Consider the following 19,350-nt stretch of genomic DNA (forward strand, 5'->3'; position numbering starts at 1 on the left):
GGGCGAGGAGCAACTCGTGTCACGTGTAGGGGCGCTGCTGCTGCGGCTGCGCCCTACGCGCCCGCGCCTAGCCAGAGCCCTGCGAGTTCTCGCGATGAAGGTTGTGCGGGGTGGGGGGGCCCCCCTCGACGAGGCCAGGGGCCAGAATGGGGCTGACGGAAGAGAGGGAAGGAGGGCCTCAGGTAGGCTCCACCCCCGCCCCGCCTTCTGCTGGGGGGTTTGCAGCTCCCTCCTCTACCTCTCCTTGGGAGGGACTTCCTCTGGACCTTGCCCGCTCCGGCGGCCTTAAAGCGGGACCTAGGGTCAGGTGGAGCGCCTGAAGGTCGCCTTTCTCCCTAGGCTTCCACGCCCGCATTAGCAGTCGATACGCGCCACGCTAGTCGTCCAGTACCGGAGGAACCCTCCATTCTTCCCGCTCTCCGACCCCCGGGTTTCGACCTCTTCCCTTTCCACTCTAACCCCTGTCATGGAGGAAGCGCCCCGGTGCAGGCCGGAGACGCGTCCTGGGAGCCCGGCCCGACCTGGATAAGCTTCAGAACAAAGAAGGCACGCGGCGTGGGGGTTGGGAGAGCCTGTGCCAGTGCCCCTGGGGAACGCAGCCTCTGCTCCAGGTCTCCATGGAGGCGGTCGCCATGGCAGCGAGATGCGCCTTGCTCAGCACCGCGGGGTGGGATGTGGGCGTCTCCACTGAGCTGGGGAGCGAGAGGCGTGGCCCTTGGGTCATTGGGGTTTTTGCCGCGGTTCCGCTGGCTGATTCGTGAACACCCACCTACATGTCACTGGCCGGGACAGGTTCCCCAAAGTGAAGGAAGGAGCTGCTTTCCTTCCTTCAAACGGAACTAGAAGAGAGACAGCCTGGGCAGCTGAGGGCCAGCTTCCTTCAGAAGGGCGGGGATCGCTGCCTCTGAAAGAACTTTCATGGCTGCCCACCCTTCTCTGGATTCCTGTGGCTCTTAACCTGTCTCCTGGCCTCCCGTCTGCACACTGTTGGTAAATTAATATTTCAGAGCTATTGTTTCCATCACATTCCTCCCCTGCTCTGAAGCTCCACGCTCTGGACTGTCTCCAACAGAGCTTCATAAACTTTAGCAGCATTTTGGGTGATTCGTGCGCTCTCTGGCGTTTGAGACACTGTCCTCCAGCGTTGATACTGGGAGTTTTTCACATTCTGATCTCAGCCCACCACTTCTGCCCACTTACTACCCGACTCCCACCGTTCCATGTGCCCCACTTCTCTCCCCACACCCACCCCACCCTGCCAATGTAGTCCCATGTGTATTCTTTTCTTCATGGTCTAAAGTTGGCAGACAGTGAGCCCAAAGCAGCCGGCAGATGTATTTTGTTTAGTCCACATGGAGATTTTTAAAATGATTCTTTCCCCCTTCCCCCTCCCTCCTCCTCCTTTTCTTCTCCTGGAATCAGGAATCTGGTTTCCAGGCTTTTTTTTTTTTTTTTTTTTTTTTTTGAGACAAGGTCTTGCTCTGTCACCAAGGCTGAAGTACAGTATCACTGCAGCCTCAAACTCCTGAGCTCAAGTGACCGCTTCCAGGCTTCATATGAAATATCAGAAGATCTAAAAACACAGGCTCACATTCCAGCCTGACACTACAGGCCTGTTTAGGAGCACATCAATTTACCATAGTCCTCACCAATCCCTATTTATCAAGATTATTACCTTCTGGGTCTATGTAGACATTTGATTTTATGATCTCCCCCTCATGCTGCCTTCCAACCTGGAATGCCCTCCCCACTCTCTTCTCATAGCCAAAATTCACCGTCTCCTCAACTAGGTTAAGACCTGCCTTTTTAATAAAGTCTTTCTAGCCAACTTCTCTTCAAAATCATCTCTGGTGTGGGCTCTCTGAAACACACAAACTAGCTGCTTACTGCCCACTGCTTTGGGCTGTTTCCTAGTTGTCAACTCCTTCCAACAAATATTTACTGAGTGTATATGATGAGCAAGTTATGGTACTAGGCTGTGTGGAGTGGAAGTCACTCCCAGTTTAATGTGGGAGGGACGCTACACAAAAAGAACTGTGGTCTTCTGTCCCTACCAAACATGCCTCACACTCCCAGGTGTTGGGCATTCTAGCCTACTTCGAGGACCTGAAATACAGGTCCTCCTGCCCATCACTGGAGTTAACTATATGCTCCCCGGGAAGGCTACAGATGGTTCTGGAAAGCCTCCAGGAGAAAATGAGAGTCTTCATGCTAGGAGGAAGTCAGGGCAGAAGTTACATAGCTGCCCAATTGCTGCCCTATGGGCCTGTGTACCAAGAAGAGGGTGTGTCAACATTGGAGTGGTGCGCAAACCACCGGGCTTCCTGTGCAAAGGGCCTTACCAGAGCTAAATGATTCTGATAAGGGAAGCCACAGGCCCAAACCAGGACCCCTGGAGATGGGGACATACAGCAAGGGATTAAGAGCAACTCCAGGTTAGGAGAACAGATTGAGCACATGTAAAATACATGCTTTCGTTCCAAACACATGGTATTCTGGACTCTATTCTTTTTGATCAAAATTAAACAACTATAATCTCATCAGAAAACTACTTGGCAGTACCCAATAAAACTCACAATGCCAAGCCTATGATCCAGTAATTCCACTCTTAATTATACACCAGAAGACATGTATGCAAATATTCATGGCAGCACAATTTGTAATAGCCCCAAATTGGAAATAGCCCAAGTGTCTATCAACAATAGAATAAATAAATTATACTATATTCATACAATGGTATTTTATACATCAATGACAACAAAATAATACATGCAAAAACATGGATGATTCTGACAATATTGAATAAAAGAAGCCCAACACAAAATTAATACGTACTCTAGTGCATGTCTTTTGGTGAAAATATGTATGTGTCTGTCCTGAGTATATATTCAGGAATGGAATTGCTGGAACATAGCCATGGTGGCTTTATTATGTGCCATCTTAGCTAGAGTGAACTATCTTTCCCAAATTCCCCTTCATGTATGTTTCCAGTTAGGGTTGGCCACACAGTCATTTCTGCATGAGACTTGAAGGGTGGGAGAAACACAGTGGCAGTATTGGATTTTACATTTGCAAGCTCCAGTCAGGAGCTGTGTAGCCCGGGCACATTGTCACTGATGTGCTGGCTAATGCTGATGTGGGATAACAGCAAGATCTGCAATTGCTCCACCTTTCCCTGGATCCTTCTTCACTTCTATGACTCCTGCACTAGATGACAAAGGGTTCCAGCTTCTTTTGCATTTTATCCATGTCATCAAGTTTGGGGGCAGTGAGAACTGACATGAGTCTCAGTTTGTTCTTGAGTGTTCTAGCTTATGCTCATGGATTTCATCTTCTCCTTTCTCTCCCCCACTTTTTATCCATCTACCCTTCCCAATTGCCTCACCTATAGACTTTAAGCTTCAGCATCAGATGCAAAAGCCACAGCCTCACAGAGACTATTTAACCAGCTCCCACAATTACCAGCTCTACATACAAGAGCCTACAGTCTACCCTACAGGTGTGGTTATGTGGGTGCAAGTTTCAGAGAACAGAACTCTGGAGACCTATTGCAGATTATGGATAGGTCATGATGCTAGAGCTAGGGTCAGTGTGTGTGAAGCACTAGCGGTTAGTTTGGGGCAGGTGGAGGGTCAGGCTGGAGCCAGTGTTAACCTAAGACCAGGCTAGGTACAGGGATGGGGCTCAGATCAAGGTCAGTAGTCGTTACCAATTTCTATTATCATTTATTATTGAGTACTTTAAATATTATCAAACTGGACTAAATATAATCCTTGATTCATGACACTTTCTCCCTACTTGTCTGTAAGTGACTCACTCATGAACACCTATAAACCCACCACCTGCCCCAAGAACTAAACCATTACAAATAACTTACACCTACTTATGTGCTTCTTATATCTCTCCCCCTCCCGCACTTCTACTCAGAGGTAACCACTATCCTAGATTTTATCCTTTTATTACTTTTTCCTCCTTGTGGTAGGCAGCTCCTAAAATGGCTCCCCATGATTCTGCCTCGTGGTACTCACCCCCACATGTACCCCTTTCCTTGAATGTAGGCTGGACCCTGTGACTTGCTTCTAATAAATAGAATACAGCAGGCTGGGTGAGGTGACTCATGCCTCTAATCCTATCAGTCAAGGAGGATTGCTTGAGGTCAGGAGTTTGAGACCAGCCTGAGCAACAGCAAGACCCTGTCTCTACTAAAAATAGAAAAAATTAGCCAGGCATGGTGGCACATGACTGTAGTCCCAGCTACTTGGGAGGCTGAGGCAGGAGGATCACTTAAGCCCAGGACTTTGAGGTTGTAGTGAGCTATGATGATGCTATTGCACTCTACCTGGGGTGACAGAGCAAGACTCTGTCTCAAAAAAGAAAAAGAAAATAGAATACAGTGAATGTGATGGGATGTCACTTCTGTGATTACATTAGATAAGATTATAACTCCCTTTTTGCTAACAGACTCTATCAACTCTCTCCCTTGCTGGCTTTGAAGTAAGCTACCATCCTGGAGATGGCCACATGGTAATGTGAGAGCAGCCACGAGCCAACACACTGAAGCCTTCAGTCCAGCAGCCTACTAGGAACTGAATTCTGTCAACAACCAAGTGAGCTTGGATCCTTCCCCAATGGAGCCTTCAGATTAGACTGTAGTTCTGGCCAACATCTTGACTGCAGCCTTGTAAGAAACCTTGAAGCAGAGGACCCAGGTAAGTCATGCCTGAACTCTTGACCACACAAAATATGAGATAATAAGCATGTGTTGTTTTAAGGCACTAAGTTGGTGGTAATTTGTTACACAGTAATAGATAACTAAGTATAGGTTCTTTTCAGTTCTTTTGCTATTACAAAAAGTGTTGCTATGAACACTGCTGTAACACACCTCCCAGAACACAAAACACAAGAGCTTAAGTTTTCTCTGGATATATGCTGGGAACATGCCTGGGAATGGAATTGCTGGATCTTGGGATTTACAAATGTTCAAAATCATCAGTAGTCAGCAAACCATCAGAGTTATGGCCATAGTGTCTTGGTCAGGGATGGGAGGAAAGCTTGGCCTCAGTCCATATGTCTTGGGATCAGTCTGTGGGCAGGGCTAGAAGTCGTATAAAGGGCTGAGTTAGGGGTCAATCCATTGGCAGGGTTAAGGGTGACTGTGTGGCCTCATTTCAGAAGACTCTGAAACCTAGGTTTGGGCTTGGGTTTGGATAAGGTTGGAGGACACTGTGAGGGTGGGTTTTGGGGCCAATCTAAGGCCAGGGTTAGAAGTCAGGCTGTCATAGTGCACAAAACCTGACCCCTGGTGATATCATCAACCTACCGAACAGTGGCCACAGAGGGTTTAGCCACCTACAAGATAAGACCCACTCTGGGTCCACAAAGCTCTTTCACCCAAGGGGGTGGAGGACAAGGGGAGCAGGAACATCCTGTCCTCAGGGATCCAGGCAGAAAGAGAAGGCAGGCACAGGAAAGAACACAGCAGTAACTTTAATGGGGACAGCCATGTTTTATATCCTCCCAGTGCTCCCAACAGTACCCCATGGGCAGGAGGGCAATTGGTCCAGGCTGGGCCCACGTCCTCCCTGCTCCTGGATGAGCCCACTCCTCACCCTTCCTCTCCAGCTGCTGTGTTCTCCAGCCCGGATTTCAGTCCCAGGTGAGCTCCCAGGAAGGGCAAGGGAGCCCCTCAGCTGCCCATGGCAGCTCCCCCCTTGACTGAGGGCATGGAGAACTAGCCTGGATGGAGACACCGCTGTCATCAGAGCTGGCTGGGGACCGGGTTCTGGGGGTGCAGACCAAGCCATAGGACCGCCCCCCAAAGCCCGGTGCTGGGAGCTGCAAGGCTGGGCCCCAGGTGTTGGAAACTGCTTTGGGGGACATGCCAGGTCTCTGCACGTGGCTTCTGGGCTCTGGAAAGCGGTCCATTCTCCTGACCCGGATGGAGTGGAAGGAGGCAGCTCAGTCCCAGGCCTCCGCTCCAATGTCCTGTCTCACCGACCCCCAGGCTCATCCATCCCAAGGGAGGGGGGACTCGCGCCCCAAGAGGCTTGTGTGAGCAGCGGGCTCCGCCCTCCCAATCGTCCATCGGTTGGTGGGTGGGTTGGTCGCGGCGTCTGGGCTCTGGCTGCTAGTGGGGTGACCCAGCGTGGCCCTGGCTGCCGCTCACCGCTGCTTACGCTGCGCTTGCTGGAGCCGCCGGGAGAGGTCGTCGATGCGCACGTTTTTAAGCTGGAGCAGGTGCTCCAGGCGCCTGACCTTCATCTGCAGGACCTGGGCGGCGCCGCGCAAAGGTCAAGTCCGCCAGCCTGTTCCCTCCTGCCGCCGCCTCTGCAGGCCCCCAAGCCCAAGCCCTACCCCGCCCCCCGCAGCCTTCGCAGCCCTCCCCGTGCGCCCTCACCTGCACGGTCTCCTGCGAGGCCAACAGCTCCTGTTCCTTTTCAGCGATCTGGAGGACGAAGCTTGGGTCGCCCTGCAGCGTCTGGCTATACCCGGGAGGCTGGGGCGCGGGTGGCAGGCCCGACCTGGGTGGGAAGTAGCTTAGCGGAGGCCTGGACCTCGGGCCCCACCCTCACCTTCCACCTTCCCCATCTTCCCCTTTCCTGCCTCTCCACCTTCCCGGGCACAGCCTGCTCCCACCCACCGCCACTCCCAGCCTATATTGGGTGTCACCAAGCCTGGTGAAGTCAGGAACTGCCAGCTTCTTTACCTGAGCTGCACCCCTCCCTGGGGGTCCGGGGCACCTTCACCTCGGGCCTTCTGGGATAAACCTGAGGTAAGGCAAGTGGAGGAGTGAGCATCCTGGAGTCCCATCCTCCTGCTTCCCCTCCACCCCCACCTCCCACCCTCGCAGGCGTTAGGAAGGAGAACAGAAGAAAGCTCCTCCTGGGAGGGAGAAACAGAAAAGCCACCTTACCCACATCCATGTAGCCGCTGCCATCCTGGGGAGCCAGCTCCTGAAAGAACCCCCGTGGTCCACTGTGAGCCCGCGCTCAATCTCCCATGAAAGCCCCCATGTTCTTTCCGCTGTCCCCGAGGCTAGGCTCTCTTTAGCCAGGCACCCCTCCCCCCAATTTATCGCCCAGGAGGGGCTTTCCGCTGTCTGGGAAGCACCCCCGCAACCCGCAGCAGTAGAAGTTCGAGCAGGGTGGCACCTGTAAGGAGCCGGCGCCCTGCTTCCTGCGCCTCTGCCGCTCCTCCAGGCGCTGTCTCAGTGGGATGAGCACCAGCTCCACCACGCCGGGGGCGCACTGCGCGATCTTGCGCATCACGTCGTCCGGTACCGAGAAGTTCAGCTTGTTCAATACCTTCCTGGTGGGTAGACAAAGGGATGGTGGATTGGGTCGGGGGTCGGGAGTCCGGGTGAAGTGAAGGGGATGGGGAAGAAGGAAGGGGGAACAGTGGTCACAGTCCTGAGTTCGAGTGCTGCAGCCCTGGGGGAGTGAAAGGGCACTGCATCTGAGCCCCTAGGCTTGGGTGTCCCTAAGTTCCTTGTCCCCTTCCCAATAAAAGAGTTCCTTGATTTTGTTACCAGAAGGATTCTGTCTGTGTTGACCCTCCCCACCCTGCCACCAACAGTCTCAGCCTGGGCAGCCAAGACCCCAGGAGGTGAAGGAGTTGGGGCAGGCCTTCCTAGGAATCCAGGGTGAGGGGCTGGAGACTCCTGCTCCTGCACCCAGGCATTCTGCTACCTGTTCAGGTGACTCCAGTTGCTGAGCTTCTGCTGGAGAGAGTTGGCAGGGACATAATTGTGCATCTCCACCATCTTGGGGAAGTAAAACTTGATGACCTCTGCAACCAGGACTGAGGGAGTGGGAGTAAATATGGAAGATGGGAAAACGGGTAAGGAAGAAAGGGGTGAAGAGAAGAGGGGTGGGGTGGGGTGGGAGAATCGGGCATGGCAAAGTGTTGGAACCCAGCAGAAATCAAGATCAGTGATCAGGCAGAGGAGACTAAGTCTCCAGCATACCTCAGAGGAGCTGCATCCCTTCCCCATTAACTCAGGGCGTGGGAAAACTGAGGTCTCCCATCCTCCAGCAGAGAATGAGTCTCCAAGAGAGACTTTCAGGAGCCCAGGGCCCCACCCTAGGAATCCACATGGAGGCACATGCGTGCACCTGTATGCATGCACACACACACTCCAACACCAAAGTCACAGACTCACACAAGCAGAGACACGTGATAAGATCCCCGTACAGATAGACACATAGGGCAGAATGTGTAGACACACAGAACAAATACATAGTAGAACAAATACATAGGCACACGTGTAGAACACACACACAAGCACAGAGAGTCACATGTGCACATAGCCTCCCCAAATATACACATACAGAGACGCATACTTCTGTCATTGAAAGCCCAGGAGACAGTCCTAGAAACACAGACACATAAACACATAATCACAAAGAAACACATGCATACAAGACCTCCCCAGATACATACAAGACAACATGTCAACACCCATATGAACACACACATGCTCAGACTCCCACAAGACAGACATATAGAACACACAACAATGACTGAGCACATACAGAAATACACAAATACTTATGCAGACACATATTTTAGTCATTAAATTTCCTGGATCCCTCCAGAGACACACATCCCACATGCACACAGAATAGAATATGTAGACATACATATGGACATGCATTGTTCACACACGGGTGCAAATAGAACACACACACAAGCACACACTTCTACAATTGAAGTCCCAGGAGACAGATCCTCCCCAAACCCCTCTCCCTCTCCGTGCACACAAGCACAGAGACAGTATGCACACAGACCCATTACAAACACGTGCATACAGGACAGAACATGTAGACACACAGGGGCGCACACCTCCGTCACTGAAGTCCCGGGAGAGGTTTCGCTTGGGCCGGGACAGAGGGATGTTGTCTACCCACAGGTAGAGCTGGTGCAGCGCCTCCTCGTCCACGCTGCTCGCCATCGGCACCCTCCGCAAGGCTAAACCGTTCCAGCCGCGTAGCGTCCCGCCTCAGCCTCACGACCCCTCAAGCGCCTCCTCTGTAGCTACTGCAGTAGCCCAGACCCGTTTCTGTCTCCCCAACCCAGAGACTCACGTCCCCGCTGGGAGCGGCCATATTGTTTTCTGTAACCATGGCAACCATCCTCGACTGGCTTGGGAGCAGGGCCTTCTGGGAGTTGTAGGTTTTTTTCCCTCGCTACCTCCTGTCAGGCCCCAGTTTGGAAAAGGCGGTTAGGTGTCCTTGCTTTCTCCTCCTCCCCAAGAAAGCATTACTTCTGCGCCCACGCCACCTGCTGACCAGCCACTGACCCACTGTGGAATCTGCCAAAGCCAATCAGGCCCCCAGAACTCCTGCACCAGCACCCCCAAGGATGGGATCCTTCTTCTGGGCCCTTTAGCTGTCAGTCCCAAACAAAGGCAGCACCTCAATGTTGGTCAGCTTTATTGAGGGTCCATTGTTAATGATCTGCTACCCATCTGGACTGTGTGACAGTCTGTGATGGTGATTCTTTGCTGGGTCCCTCACCAAAGCTTGTGCTCGTAGGGCCATTGCCACTCCCCCTTCCCAGCAGTGTCCTGGTGGGGCATTTAATATGTAACCCAGACTCCCAGGGAGAACACCAGAGTTCAAGGCCAGTACCTTGTGCATGTCATTTAATTTCTTAGCTCTATTTTCTCCTTTGTGAAATGGAAATGGTTCTCAGACCTACTTGTCCCAATGGGGTAATGGGAAAGAGCTTTACAAATGAGGAAAATGTTAATATTTACAGAAGACTTGTATTTATATGGAACTGGGGGAATGTAAGAGGATCTAGGTACAGAAGCAGCAAGAGCTCCTGTAGACACCTCCACATCGGCATCTCTCCCCAAAGAGCTATTCTTCCACAGATTAGAATTTGATTTCAGTACTCAGTTCCATTTCAAACCAGCACTACCCTTAGGAGAGTTAGGAATATGGTACCCCCTTTGTAAAGGTGTACTTTTAAAGCAAGCCTGGGCAGAAAGCTTGCTTCCACCACAGATTAATGGTGTGGCTTTGGGCATATTACCGGACCTCTCTGTGCCCGTTTCTCATGGTTTTATCTACCTCACAGGGGTTTTGTGAGCATCTAAAGTGTTTAGCACAGAGCCTGGCACACAACAAGGGCCCTATTAACATCAGCTGGTGTTATCATTAATGAGACAATCTCAGCCCCACAAAAGGAGTTCTCTTGGCAGAAGACAAATGCAAGTAATTTGCCTTGTTGGAAATTGAGGCACGGACCTGGGCTGGCCTGGGGCACCTGGGGGTGGTGGCCACTGCTCCCTCCTTCTCACTCCAGAGCAGTCCAGAGGTAGGTTGGACTTTCTTACAGCTTTCTGGTCTCCTCCTCCAGGGCTCGGACTGGGGAGGGGGTGTTGATGGCAAGAGGAGTTCCAACTACTTTTTGTTGTCTTTTAGTTTCAAAGCCTTCAAGGCCTGGAGGGGATCCCTGAATGCCAGAAGTGCAGAAGGCCAAGAGTGGAAGTCACCCCATCTTGTTCTAAAGTCATGCATAGTGGCCTTACCTTTCTAGAAGAGACCACACCCAGGGCAGGCAAGGGACAAAAGATGACCTGAGTATTCCCCACTTAACATTCCAGAGTTGGGAGAGGAGAAACTTGGTGGCAAAGGTGGAGGCCTGGGGGTTGGGAGGGAACCACAGAGGTGATGTGCCAGCCCCAGGTGAGGTGGGAAAACCGGTTTGGGGCCCAGAGCTGCCAGCTCTGCTCAGGCCCAGGCCCTCCCCTGGCTGGAACCGCTGGGGCCTAAGGGCCCCAGTGAGGAAGGGTTAGAGAGGGAAGGGCTGGGCCCTGAAAGGAGAAAAAGGGTAGGATCAGCCAAGAGGCCTGTTCTTACCTTTGGACTGGGGGCCCCCAGGGAAGGCACCGCACAGGGAATTAGCAACTCACCCCCAGCCTCTTGGGGGTGCAACCTGTTCCCAGCAATTTCACCTTCCTCCTACCACTGCCTCCAGGGGTGGTCACCAGGCTTGGAGATGCCAATCACTGAAAGGCCTAAGGGGCTCCCTCTTAGGGCCCCAAATGCCCCTCCAAACTCTAACCTGAACCCCAGGAGCTGCCCAGATACCCCTTTCTGTTCTGGCCCCACACCTGCAAGGACCTTTTAAAACGAGCCTTGGTAGGCCTAGTCCCCAGGTGCATATTGTTTGATTTGGCCCAAAAGAGACTGTTGGCTCCCTCCCTCCTGCTCCAGCTAAGTGACCCCAAGCTTCTCTCTAACTCCAAAGCAAAGCAAGGCTAGGCTTCCTCTAACCCTCCCCCAGGCAGGTACACTGAAGTCACCTTCCTCCCCAAGCTTCGGTAACATTTAGATATGGGTGTTGAGAGCTCCCCCTGCCCCACACCCGTTGTCAGGGCCACTCTCTTAACACTTGCTTCCATGTCCCACCACAGCAAGGACCAAAGGGAATGAGGAAAGAATGTGTCCCCCAAGACAGACGCAAGCCCAGACCATGAAGGATGCACCCTTGGCTGTTAAAATGTTCACCCCCACAAAAGGGGAGTGGACAGATTTATTGAATTCACACTGGGAAAGGAGCAGCTGGATGGCTGGCCTCTGGGCCCAGCCCCAGGCCCCTCTGCCCAGGATGGCGCCCTGCCAGAGAGGGAGAGGCATGGAGCCTGCAGCCGCTCACCAGGGAAGCACCCACTGTCACTCCCCCGGAGGACCTCTTGGAAATCTCCAATCTGGAAAGAAAACCAAGGGCCAAAGTCACATGGACTGGGCCAGAGAAAGGAACTGGGGAGGTGGAAAGCAGGCAGAGGCGGGCTCAGGAGCCCATGGTTAGACTGTGCTTCTCAAGGCGGCCCAGGGGTGGGGGTGGTGGCTGCCAGCCTTTTAGGGGCCTAGGCTGGACCTTCCTCTGGAGTCCTTCCCAGAATGGCTTTGGGGTCCCCCCCACCAAAGACCTGGTGTGGACGGCAGAGGGGAGAGGCACTCTCCGGCCAGGAGCTTCCAGGGCCCATCCCTGGCTTCTGCTGTGGTTAGTCCACTGAGGGCACGGTGTGGTAGCACCGGACGGCTCCCCACCCACCCCACCGGCTCCCCGAGCCCAGGGGCAAATGGGGAGGAAAGAGGACTCTGAGAAAGAGGCAATAAGCAGGCAGTGAGGCTGACCTCAGCCTCGGGCCAACCGAGAAGACTGGGCCTGCCCCAAGGCCAGGGGAAGCATTGCTAAAGGATCTGGGGCTCCATACTCTGGCTCCATCCATAGCGGGTGCCCAGAGAGTCCTCTGCCCTGGGCTGCTGCTGCCAATCTGGGATGGGGGCATGGCTAGGCCCGGTGACTCAGCTTTGATGTCCAAGACCCCGAACTCCTGCCTGCCTGGCATGGTTCTTCCTAGTCACGTGGACCAGATCATGTTCCAAGTGGAGGATGTGGCTCTGCACACGGTCGTCAATGGGGAAGGAGGTCAGATACCTCTTGACCATGGCAAAGTAAGCCATGGCCTCCCCGAAGCTGGGTACAGGCACCTCATCACCATCCTCCTCATCGTCTTCATCGTCATCTTCCTCATCCTCCTCTTCATCATCCTCCTCGTCCTCACTGTCCGACTCGGAGTCCTCCCCACCTTCCAGGAAATGGAGAGTAGGGCACTGGGCCTCCTCCTGGGCACCGTAACCCCCAAAGCTGCCACCAGCTTCCACTACTCCCTGGGCCCAGTCCTCAGCCTCCAAGCCCTCGGAGGAGCTCTCCTCCTCCTCTTCCTCCTCATCTTCATCACTGTCATCAACATCACCCTCTTCCTCCACCTCCTCTTCCTCTCCCAACTCCTCTCCTTCTCCCCGCTCCTCCTCTTCCTCTTCCTCCTGGCCTTCCTCCTCGTCCTCCTCCTCCTCCCCTTCACCCTCCTCTTCTTCCTCCTCCTCTTCTCCTTCCTCATCCTCCTCCTCTTCCTCCCCCTCACTCTTGAGGGAAGTGGTGATGGTGGCATTAGGGCCACCTCCAAAGCCAGCCTCACGAAAGCAGGCGGCTATGTCCGAAGGCTCCACTGCCTGCCAGGCCGCAGCCACGAAGTGCAGGGCCTCCATGAGGCCCAGCTGCAGGCCTGAGTGATCCTGGCTCTCTAGGGCGGTCATGGCCTTGAGCAGCATAGCCTGGCGGTAGTGGCCCTTCACCTGTTGGACCACTCCCCGCTCCAGCGGATGCACGGTGCCCGGTGGGAAGAAGGCCAGCTGCACATGCCGCAGGCCCGAGGTGTCCAGGGACTGGGCAGCCAAGCGGCCAGCCAGCAACAGGACCCGTCGAGACTCTGCAGCCATTCGGGTGTCCAGGGCCTTCAGGTACTTGGCCAGGGCCTGGGTGGTGACACCACCCTTAGAGTTGGCGGTGTAGTCGCAGGGGAGGCCGGCTTGGCCTGCACGGGGCTTCGCAGACTTGCCGGCCACCAGCGGGGGCAGCTTTTCGCTGCCATCTGCGTTGGCGCACAGCAAGACGCTCAGGCGCTGGGTGGCCTGGCGCGGGCGGCCGTCGCCTCCGAACAGCCCCGCGGCCTGGTCGGGCAGGAAGTCGTACCATAGACTGGTCTCGGTCGCGCTGAACACGTCCTGCGAGGCATAGCCCTCGGCCACCGACGGTGGCTGCTCCTCTTGAGCGTGCCAGCCCGTCATGCCCCCGCCGCTGCCCTCTGAGGGCACCGCGGCCGGGCTAGCAGGCGCCGCTGGGGTCCGCGGGGTAGAGTTTCGCGCCCGTGCGCGGGCCACGCCACTGCAGGACACCACACCGTGGCGCCGGCGGAAGCGGTCCAGCCATCCGTTGGAAGCAGTGAAGTCGTCCATGCCCAGCTCCTCGGCTATACGCAGCGCCTTCTCCTTGAGGATGATGCCCTTGACCGGCAGGCCAGCGGCGCGGATCTGCTGGAACCAGGCGATGAGCAACCCCTCGAGCTTGTCGTAGGGGGACAGCTTGTTGGTCTTTCGGCAGGTGGAGGCCACACCGTACTTGCGCTCCGACGCCAGGATGGCGCGCTTGTTCTTCAGGATGGTACTCAGCGTGGACGGAGGGATGTTGAAACGCCGCGCGATCTCGCCCTTGCGCAGGGTCGGGTTCTCCTCCACCTCCTGGATGATGCGCGACTTCTCCCGGAACGTCAGCTGTCGCCGCTTGGGGCCCATCCCGGCGCGCCCCCCGCCCCGGGGCCCGGCGCCGCCGCCGCCGCCCCGGGGCGGGGGGCCCGGGCCCGCGGCGGGGGGCACCTGACGGCCTCTCCCGCCTGCCCCGCCCGAGACAAAGCGGCTCGCGGGCGCGGCAGCGGGGCGACGACCCGGCTGGGCCGGGGGCACCTCCGGGGGCGCCGGCGGGCGCGGCGCCGGACGGCGGGCGACGGGCGGCGGGCGCGGGCGAGGGCGAGAGGGGGCGGCGCGGGCGCGGGAGGCAGGAAGTGCCGCGGCGCGGGGAGCTGGGAGCGCGGCGAGCGGGGCGGAGCGGGTGGAGCGGGATCTCGCGGGAAGCGCGGGGACGCCCGGCGCCGCCTCCCGGCCCTCCGCGCCCACCCCCTTCCCGCCGCCCTGGACCTGCCGCGGGAGGGCGCTGCAGCTTGCGGGACCGGCCGGTGCTCGGGCGTCCGGCTACGGGTGGGCAGCGGCGCGGGCGGGGACGCGGTGCATCGCCACGGCGCCGGGTGGACAGAGAGATTTGTTGCTTAGAAAGAATAACAACCAGGTTTTTTTTTTTTTTAATTAAGGTATAAATGACTCACATTTTTTGCAGAAACCGAAAAATACAGGGCGCTAAAAATCGCCGTTCACACCAGCACCTGGAGAGATGCACAGGTAACATTTTGATACATTTCCTTCCAGTCTTGTCTCGAGGCGCATGTGGTTTTCTTTTAAAATAAATTGTATAAAACTGGCATCAGGCTGTATAGACTGGCATCTCCGGCTGTTTTACCTGGCATCAAGTGATGAGAATTTTGCCATATCGGTAAATATCATTGCCAGCATGCTTGTTAATGGTTGCATATTGTTCCAACTATAAATGAGCACTAATCTATGTAACTTATTGTTACACATTTAGGTTATTTTTATCAGCAGCACTACAGTTGCAAATCTATTTTATGGTGCTAATGACATTTTAAAAGCTCTAGTAATCCCACAACCCATAGATAAACACTGTAACATCTTGGTGCTTTCTGGGCTTTACCATGCATATAATCATAAATGTATGTGCTTGCACTTACAATAATAACATCATGTATGTACATAAGCATGAATCCCTGTAACCTCTTCCTCCTGCACCAAAACGTAAAAATGCTAAGTTCTTAAAACAATAAATGCACAGCAGTGTTTTTAAAAATCTCTTAAAGCCGCACTAGAGGGAACCCATATAGTAGGCAGAAAAGAAGGCAGTGGCCCAGGGGGACAGATTGAGGATCTGGGACTGGATGAAGTTTCAAGTGAGTGGGTATAGACAAAGAAGAAAAGAGGACCAAGGACAGTGCCCTGGATGCTCCAAGGTTAAGGGCTCAAGAAAGGACCAAAAAGACTCATGAGGGGCCCCTGAATTGGTAGGAGGAATACCAGGCCAGTGTGGCATTCTGGAAGCCAAAGGAAGAAAGTGTAACTCACAGCTGTTTTAGTGTGAATTTTTCTTTTCATGTTTATCGGCCATTTGAATCCTGTGAATCTTCTAGACACATCCTTTGCCCATGTGTTTATCTTTTACTTGACTTGTAGGAGTTCTTTACATACTGTGAAGATAAAATCTTTGTCAAATATATTGCAAATGTTTTCTCCCAGTCTGCCACTTGTCCTTTAACTTAGCTTAGGGAGTCTTTTGAATATGGGAAGTTTTTAATCTTCAATCTGCCAATTTTTTCCTTTGTTGCTTGGGGGGTTTGTGTCTCACTTAGGCCTTTCCCATCCCTAAGATATAAAAAATATTCTTATAATCTCAAAATTTGAAAGACTATGTGGGAGACTTCCAATGGGGGCCCCAGCAGTACGTGGCCCAAGAGGGGTGTGTGGTCACTGTGCAAAGGTGAATGTAAAATTACCTGGCTGAGGATTCCTTGCCATGCATGTTCAGGAAACCTGTCTCCATTTTGCAGGTTTCATCCATGTGCACATATGTCCCTCCTGCTTTCCTACCTATCTTGGCTTATATTCAATGGGTGTTTGGGTGAATGGATTATGGGTGGACTTTTCTTTTCTATTTTGCTGAACTTCCAGGTTTTCTTTAATAAGCAAGTACTACAGCGTTTTAAAATGAAAAGGAGAATGGAAAGCTTGCTGAGGGGCACAAAGAACAGCTTTGGGCAGCCTGGGCCAAGAGGAGAGAAGGTAGACTCTGGGTCCACCTAACAGTCCTAACAGTGAAAAGCTGGGGCTTACAGAAGGAGGTGGGAGATACCAGGGCTTCAGATGGGTTGCTGCCAGAAATGGTCACTTGAGACGGAATGGAAATAGGCCCTGCGTACTGCTACAGGCAGCATGTAGACCGGGTGTCTGGAAATGGCTATGCTATCAGCACATGTATGTGTCTTCTTTTCTGTCCTGGAAGTGGCTGAGCCAATATCCTCGGTGTGGCCCAAAGGAGGGCCTAGAAAGAGAAGACACTGTGGGTATTTTGACTGGGGGTGGGGAGACAGATGCAGTTACCAGGAAGGAGGGTATCCAGCCATTTGGGAACATCCGTAGGGTTCCCAGAGCATCCCAGAGCCAAGATTCCCAAGAGAAACACCTCATCTCTCCTCCAGACCCCATAGAACATGCTTAAAAAAAAAGCTTTATGGAGATATATTTCACATACTATACAATTCACAGATATGTGCAACCGTCTACAATTAAAGTGTACAACTCACAGATATGTGCAACCATCACCACAGTCAATTTTACAACATTTTCATCACCTTGGAAAGAAACCTGGTACCTTTTAACTATCATCTCCCTATCCCCCCAATTCTAAGCAACCACTAGTCTACTTTTTGTCTATAAGTTTCCCTGAACATTTCATATGAATGGAATCATATGTGTCTTTTATAACTGGCGTCTTTCAGTTAGCATCATGTTTTCAAGGTTCATCCACAATGTAGCATGTATCAATATTTCATTCTTTTTTATGGCCAAGTAGTATTCCATTGTGTGGATTTATGACATTTTGTTTATCCATTCCTCAGTTGGTAGACTTTGGGGTTGTTTCTACCTTTTGGCTATTATGAATAATGCTGCTATAAACATTTGTTTGCAAGTTTTTTGGTGTGGCCATATGTTTTCATTTCTCCTGGGTATATATCTAGGAGTAGAATATGGTAATTCTATGCTTAATCATTTAAGGAACTGCCTGATTGTACTTTCAATTAATCAAAAAATTATCAAGTGAGAAGTGACTTGGAAAAAAAAGAAGAAAAATTATACTTTTTTTTTGTTTAAAAAATATTTTAAAGTACAGAAAATATTGAGAATAAAAACATCTAATCACCTTGAATTCCACCAGAATCAAAGAATATCCTTGTAGAATATCTTCCCCTACCAAAATCTTCCCATTCCAAAAGTATAATATTTTGTAGCCCATATTGTGAACATCTTTTCCTGTTGATAATCAGCTACATCAGTGAGTTTCACACTTCTTTAACTCTAGGAACCCTTTGTTCAAACGATCATTTTCTGGGATCCCAATACACAATCATTCAATAATGACAGTTCCTTACTGAGCTCCTGCCAGGTGTCAGGCATACCCCCACTGCCTGCTCTCCTTAAAGGCTGCAGAGATTGCACAACACAGAGGTATTCCCTCCCCTACTAAGGAACAATGACTCAGTGAACATACATTTGTGTGTACTTTTATCATCTCCTTAAGAGAAATCCCAAGAAGTGGAATATTGGGATCAGTGGCCAACCTTGAGCTCAAGCCCATGCAAGGTGCTAGGAGGAGGAAAAAGAGGTGAATGACTTGGTCGCTTTCCTTCAATAGCTCTGTCAGCTTGAGGAGATGAGATTCAGGAAAGGGAAAAGATTTCAATACTTAACACATTAACTGCCATGTGAGTTGTAAGTAACTCACGCTAATTTTGAGCCTGGGGCCTCATGAAGCAAAACCTGGGCAAAACCCTGCAGTTGGTTCTTGAAAATCTTACTTGTTGATGTTCTTATTGTTACAATTAACATTGACAAGTTAATTCTAAAAACGTGGATTAAATGAATAGAAGTTGATACATTTTGTTTTTCATTAAATTAGAAAGGATTGTTTTATTTTTGAAGTTTTTATCGTATTTTCGTAATAAAACACCATGGCCCTCAGGAAAAAAATTTTTTTAGTGTGGCACTCAATGTGTTAATGCTGTACCTCCTAGGAATGTTCCTCTTTAGGAATTCATTCTGTAGACAGAGAGCACACAGACATGCAAGGGCATACTTGGTGCATCATTGTAAAAGCTAATAACCTAAATGTTCAGCGTTAGGATCTTAAGTAAATATATACCGTTGGTAGTAATATGGATCTGTCTCCAAGTAAAATGAAGAAAGAAAGGTGGAGAACAATGTTTCCTAGGCTGTTTGTATACTCTACAATGTAGGCATACATATGCTTGTAAACGTATAGATCTGCAGTGTTCAGTGTGCCAGTAGCCCCAAGTGGTTACTGAGCCCTTTAAATGTGGCAAGTGCAACCTGAGATGAGCTGGGAGTGTAAAATGCACATTGGATTTTTAAAATTTAAATGTTATATTTCTTAATATTGTTTTTCTTTTTTTTTCAGACAGTCACAGAAGCTGTGATATACACTGCATTTTGAAGACTTGGTATCAAAAACTGTAAAGTATCTCATTAATAAGTTTTATATTGACAACATGTTGAATAGTATTTTGAATATATTACATTCAATAAAATATTCGAGGCAATTTCATCTGTTTCTTTTTACTTTTTTAAATGTGGCTACTAGCAAATTTTAAATTGTGTATGTAGCTTGCATGTGCATCTGCCATTATGTTTCTATTGGCTACTTATAGACTATCTTCAGAAGAACATGCAAGAAAATAATAGTGGCTGCCTCTGAGGAGGTATGCTAAAGGTGTGGGGTGGGGTGGAAGACTGCCTTTTTGTACCATTCGAATTTTCTTCTTTGTCTGAATTTTTGGTACCATGTAACCATTTTTTAAAAACCATTTAACATGTCACAAAGCCATGACAGAAAAGGCACCAGAAAAAAAGTTAGTCCCACAAAGGAGATGCTATGTGGGAACAGGCTTGGAGAAGCAGAAGGGATTTTGGAAACAAGAGGTAATGTTTCCCCCTCTTCTGCCAAAGCCTCAGCGTCACACTACAGCCCCTTAAGGAGCCTAGATATTCGATGTGCACAGCCCACAAGTGTCCTGACCAG

The 19,350-nt window shown here is 51.5% G+C and overlaps 2 protein-coding genes and 2 long non-coding RNA genes across 6 annotated transcripts; 2 read left to right on the plus strand and 2 right to left on the minus strand.

Moving 5' to 3' along the window:
* Positions 1-105: 105 nt before the first annotated feature.
* LOC123622551 lies at positions 106-5,840 on the plus strand. Its single transcript, XR_006729541.1, has 3 exons — positions 106-182; positions 4,496-4,709; positions 5,623-5,840. It is a non-coding gene; the product is annotated as an uncharacterized LOC123622551 (long non-coding RNA).
* Positions 5,472-10,988, minus strand: SPEF1 (sperm flagellar 1). 3 transcript variants are annotated; one of them, XM_045529018.1, is made up of 7 exons: positions 8,845-10,988; positions 7,689-7,800; positions 7,152-7,308; positions 6,914-6,953; positions 6,707-6,767; positions 6,398-6,521; positions 5,472-6,270 (listed from the first exon to the last, which is right to left on the minus strand). In XM_045529018.1, exons 1-7 carry the CDS (start codon positions 8,951-8,953, stop codon positions 6,163-6,165), a joined length of 711 nt encoding a protein of 236 aa, XP_045384974.1. In that variant the 5' UTR covers positions 8,954-10,988; the 3' UTR covers positions 5,472-6,162. The 3 variants fall into 3 exon arrangements, with proteins under 3 accessions (XP_045384974.1, XP_045384973.1, XP_045384972.1); XM_045529017.1 differs by having other exon boundaries at positions 6,707-6,953; XM_045529016.1 differs by having other exon boundaries at positions 7,689-8,937.
* A 514-nt stretch (positions 10,989-11,502) lies between these two features.
* On the minus strand, positions 11,503-14,349 carry CENPB (centromere protein B). The gene is made up of 2 exons (XM_045529015.1): positions 12,457-14,349; positions 11,503-11,722 (listed from the first exon to the last, which is right to left on the minus strand). Exons 1-2 carry the CDS (start codon positions 14,148-14,150, stop codon positions 11,557-11,559), a joined length of 1,860 nt encoding a protein of 619 aa, XP_045384971.1. The 5' UTR covers positions 14,151-14,349; the 3' UTR covers positions 11,503-11,556.
* Positions 14,350-14,583: 234 nt separating this feature from the next.
* Positions 14,584-18,742, plus strand: LOC123622552. Its single transcript, XR_006729542.1, has 3 exons — positions 14,584-14,609; positions 14,746-14,807; positions 18,730-18,742. It is a non-coding gene; the product is annotated as an uncharacterized LOC123622552 (long non-coding RNA).
* The last annotated feature ends 608 nt before the right edge of the window (positions 18,743-19,350 follow it).

Source organism: Lemur catta, chromosome 17 (assembly GCF_020740605.2).
Source record: "Lemur catta isolate mLemCat1 chromosome 17, mLemCat1.pri, whole genome shotgun sequence".
Classification (NCBI taxonomy): domain Eukaryota; kingdom Metazoa; phylum Chordata; class Mammalia; order Primates; family Lemuridae; genus Lemur; species Lemur catta.

Coding starts and splice junctions, on each gene's coding strand:
- CENPB (XM_045529015.1), bottom strand. CDS start 14,150: ATGGGCCCCAAGCGGCGACAGCTGACGTTCCGGGAGAAGTCGCGCATC. Junction 11,723..12,456: donor TACTTTGCCATGGTCAAGAG/GTATCTGACCTC, acceptor TTTTCTTTCCAG/ATTGGAGATTTCCAAGAGGT.
- SPEF1 (XM_045529016.1), bottom strand. CDS start 7,993: ATGGGGAAGGGATGCAGCTCCTCTGAGGTATGCTGGAGACTTAGTCTC. Junction 6,768..6,913: donor CAGCGGCTACATGGATGTGG/GTAAGGTGGCTT, acceptor GCCTTACCTCAG/GTTTATCCCAGAAGGCCCGA. Junction 6,522..6,706: donor CAGGGAGGGGTGCAGCTCAG/GTAAAGAAGCTG, acceptor CTTCCCACCCAG/GTCGGGCCTGCCACCCGCGC.